The sequence below is a fragment of the Monopterus albus genome, unplaced genomic scaffold (genome assembly GCF_001952655.1).
Source record: "Monopterus albus unplaced genomic scaffold, M_albus_1.0 scaffold354.1, whole genome shotgun sequence".
In the NCBI taxonomy this organism is placed as follows: domain Eukaryota; kingdom Metazoa; phylum Chordata; class Actinopteri; order Synbranchiformes; family Synbranchidae; genus Monopterus; species Monopterus albus.
In genome coordinates this window covers 702,285-706,343 of record NW_018128234.1, presented here as the reverse complement: position 1 = coordinate 706,343, position 4,059 = coordinate 702,285, and the positions used below count along the sequence as shown (strand labels likewise).

Below are 4,059 nucleotides of genomic sequence, written 5' to 3'. Positions count from 1 at the left end.
CTTTACCTCGCTGGTTGAATTCATTTTGGCCAGATTGTACTGTCAGGATTGGCGCGTGATGCTGCCGAAAATGTCGTGGGTGAACTCAATTAAATGGCCAGATGAGGATACGTGAATAACTGTCTCTTTATTAAGAGCACTAACGCTGAACAAAACTGTGAAAACACAAAACACACTTATAGGTCGGTACAACAGTCCATGGTCAGAGCCAGCAAACACATACATCCAAGGAATCCACAGTTTGTAGTCCAAAAGAGAAGTCCGATAATTCATACATAGGGAAGCAGTCCGAAACAGGAGGGCAAAGCAGAACAGAATTGTCGAAGCATACAATCCGGGTCAAAACACAAACTACCAAAACCATAAAATACACTGGAGAGTCAGAGCTGGAGGCCAGGACAATCTGGCAGCATCCTGGTGGGAGGAAGCTGCCTAAATAGGGGTGAAAACAGGTGCAAACAATACGGAGCAGGTGAAACTAATGTGAGTGATGATTAAAGTAAAAAGACTGAAACTGTGGTGAAACAAAAACAGGAAGTAATGTCAAAATAAAAGCATGACAGGAAGCAATGGAACTGAATCATGACAGTCAGGATATTACATACACCTCTAAATATAATGTAGTCCAGTACAACACCACCTTTAACTATGACCTCAGTAACATATAATTGAATTTATGAGTTTATGAAAATTTCACACAAAACGGAAACATTTTGAGCTTTATATACACAGATGTGCAGAGTGTTGCATTGAATTGTATACAATTGTACAAGTGTACCTAATAAAGTGGCCCATGAATGTATGTTACTGTATGTTGCTGGTAAGTTATAAGCAAGTTTAATAAAAGTCATTTGCTTATTAGTGATCATTCAAGAGCTTTGAACTTGAATAGAAATCAGATTTGGACCTTTGAATGTTAAGTTTGAGAACCCTCTGCTCTACAGGATTTATTAGATGTTTAATGCAGACGAAGTTTCAACTCGACACCTGGGCCCGGTTTTTCAAAAGGTTTAATCCGGATAAAATTGATCCGGATTCAGTAATCCTTTTTTTGCGATCCGTGATCACGTAATCCAGCTTACTTCTTGAGCCAGTTTTTCAAAGCAACATCGGATTGGATCAATCTGATCCGGATAGGAACTTTTCAGGATCACCAAATCTGGATAACCAGTGCTCAAACAGGATAGGAAATCACAATGTAGAACTATAGATATGTAAAGAGCAACAAGTAGAATAGCCAGTGTGGGGTCAATATACGTTTATTATTATTTGAAATGAAAACACACACATTTAAAAGAAACTAAACACAAGAAAAACCCCACCCCATCCTCTTCCAGCAGTCCGCTCATCTGAGACCTACAACACAAACACTGTACATCGAGGATATTTATAACAAGTTTCAAATATAGATGTATTGAATTAAGAAAAGTGACCTAATGTCAAATACTCCACACTAATTTCAGACTTCCTCATCTGATGTGGAGAGACCAGCTTGTCTGAGCGTAGCCTTTAGGAGGCGGATCTCAAGTCTGGCCTTGGTTTGCTGCAGTTTGGTCAGAGTCAGTTGTTCCTCTGCCAGATGAAGCTGTGCTTCTGCCCTTTCAGTCTCTTTTTGCAGAAGTGCCTTGTAATCATCATCTTTGTTTGATGAAGGCCTCTTCAAGCCTTTGCTCTGAGATCCTGTGGCAACTACCACTGGCTCAACCAATGAGGATCCAGCTTCTTCCTCAGGAACAGAGCTGAGATTCAATATAAATACGCTCTCTGGATCAGCCTCAGGAGGAACTGGCAGATTCACCTCCTCCTCCTCAATCCAAGGCTCGCCATCCCCTACAACACCTTGAATACCATGAAGAGCTTGCGACTTCTCACCTCCAATGATGTCGAGGACCACATCTGTGTAATCCCCCCTCTTAAATGGCTTGTTGCCTGTTTGTGGGTTTTTGGCTTCAGCATGGTCCTTTGTTGCCCTGGCCTTAAGATTCTTCCACCGCAATTTGATTTGGTCTGTGGTCCTCCTCTGGCCAGACCCTATGGCATTCACATTGTCTGTGATTAAAATCCAAACATCATTTTTCTTTTTGTTGGTATCCTTAGCAGAAGTAAAACTTCCCACTATTGTTCCATAATGGCACCGAACACCCTCTAGTAGTGCATTGGTTTCAGCAGCAGTGAAGTTACAGCTTCTTGAGTCCATGGTTCCGTTGCTTTACTATAGTGAACATTGTTCATCAATTATAGGCGTTGGGTCCAATTGCCTCAATTGAACACAAGCCACACCTACTCAGTTGTAATAGGTGTGTCCGAAAAGACCAACTACACCGCCATATAGATCAGCCTTTCTCAGAGGAGTCACAGAGAGACAGTGAAATGGCAGGTGTTGTCCACCGCCACCACCACTTTGCCAGGAGAGGATACCGTCAAAGGGTGTATGTTGAACGTACCAAGCCACTGGAGCAATACACCACTGAGGAGCTGTATGTCCGGTTTCGCTTTGGGAAGGCTGATATAGAGTACCTTGTGAACCTTCTCAGGCCGAAACTTCAACACAGAACCCAAAGGAGTCACGGTCTGTCTGTGGAAGAGCAGATCCTCATTGCTCTCCGATTTTATGCATGTGGGACTTTCTATCAGGTTGTTGGTGACTATATGGGAGTGGTGAAATCAGCTGTGTGTGATGTGGTGAGAGATGTGTCAATCACACTGGCCAGCCTGGCCAATGAATTTGTTTCTTTTCCAAAGGACAACCAGATTGCCCAGGCCAAGCGCAGCTTTTTTCTTTTGGGGAATATGCCCAATACTATTGGAGCAATCGACTGCACACATGTGCATATACAAGCACCTCGTGAGAATGAATGGGAGTTTATAAACAGAAAGGGGAGGCACAGCATCAATGTTCAACTTGTGTGTGATGCTGACCTCATAATCACCAACTGCGTTGTCAAGTGGCCTGGGTCTGTCCATGATGCACGCATCTTGAGGGGGAGCGCTCTATATAGAGACCTCCAAACCAACCGACCGGATGGCATAATATTAGGAGACAGTGCCTACCCACTCCTACCATGGCTGATGACTCCGTTTCTAACAGCAAATACACCGGCGCAGGCACGCTTCAACACTGCTCATTGCAGAGCAAGATGTGCAATTGAGCGTTTAAATGGAGTTCTTAAGAGGCGCTTTGCATGCCTTAACTACCTGAGAGCGGAACCACAGAAAGCATGCAACATAACCCTTGCCTGTATTGTCCTGCACAACATCGCTACTAAGCGCAATGTCCCTCTCTGTGCTGACAATGATGCACCTGAGCCCCTTGGAGACCCTAACCAACCTCCTGCATTCTGCCAGAACGAGCAAACAGGACGTGCAACAAGGGACGCAATAGTTAGACACTATTTCTGATTTGGAATTGTTTTGGACTTCAAAAAGCAGTGATTGCCATTCTTTGCATTTTAGGGGTTATTCTGTAATCATTGCATGCATCACTAATAAATATTCTAAGAACAAAATTAGTTCGATTGTGATGAATATATATATATCAATTAGTGACAGAATACAATTTATTGTTTTCTGTCAATTTTGACAGCTGTTTGGGGGATTATTGTATGAGGCCGAACTCTGTCTACTTTGCTGTAGGCCTATACTGAAAGGCTGAATACGTTAAAGCCTACCTAATCACTGTAGCCTTACGGATGAACAAATAAAATTAAAACCTTATGAATAAATAGGATATCTTGTATGATACTGCATGATCCAAATATAGTATTATTTGATACATTTTTAAGGTTTTCATAACATTTTGGGCATGGAATCCACGCTGAATCCACCCTTCTGATGGGATCAGTTTAATCCAGATTTTCTGGATCAAAGTGATCCAAATCCTACAAAAAAGTTCTGAAAAACCCTAAATGAAGGTTTGATCCGGATCAAAACCAAGATTGGATTACATGATCTAATCCGATTATGTAATCCGTTTCTTCTTTTGAAAAACCCATTTTCAAGATTTGATCCAATCCATTATCCAAAATCCTAGTGGATTACTTTTGAAAAACCGGGCCCAGG

At 42.2% G+C, this 4,059-nt stretch overlaps 1 protein-coding gene across 1 annotated transcript; it reads left to right on the top strand.

The window, feature by feature from the left end:
* The first annotated feature begins 988 nt into the window (after positions 1–988).
* Positions 989–4,048, top strand: LOC109974927 (putative nuclease HARBI1). The gene is made up of 2 exons (XM_020625380.1): positions 989–1,120; positions 2,311–4,048. Exon 2 carries the CDS (start codon positions 2,371–2,373, stop codon positions 3,397–3,399), a length of 1,029 nt encoding a protein of 342 aa, XP_020481036.1. The 5' UTR covers positions 989–1,120; positions 2,311–2,370; the 3' UTR covers positions 3,400–4,048.
* Positions 4,049–4,059: the final 11 nt, after the last annotated feature.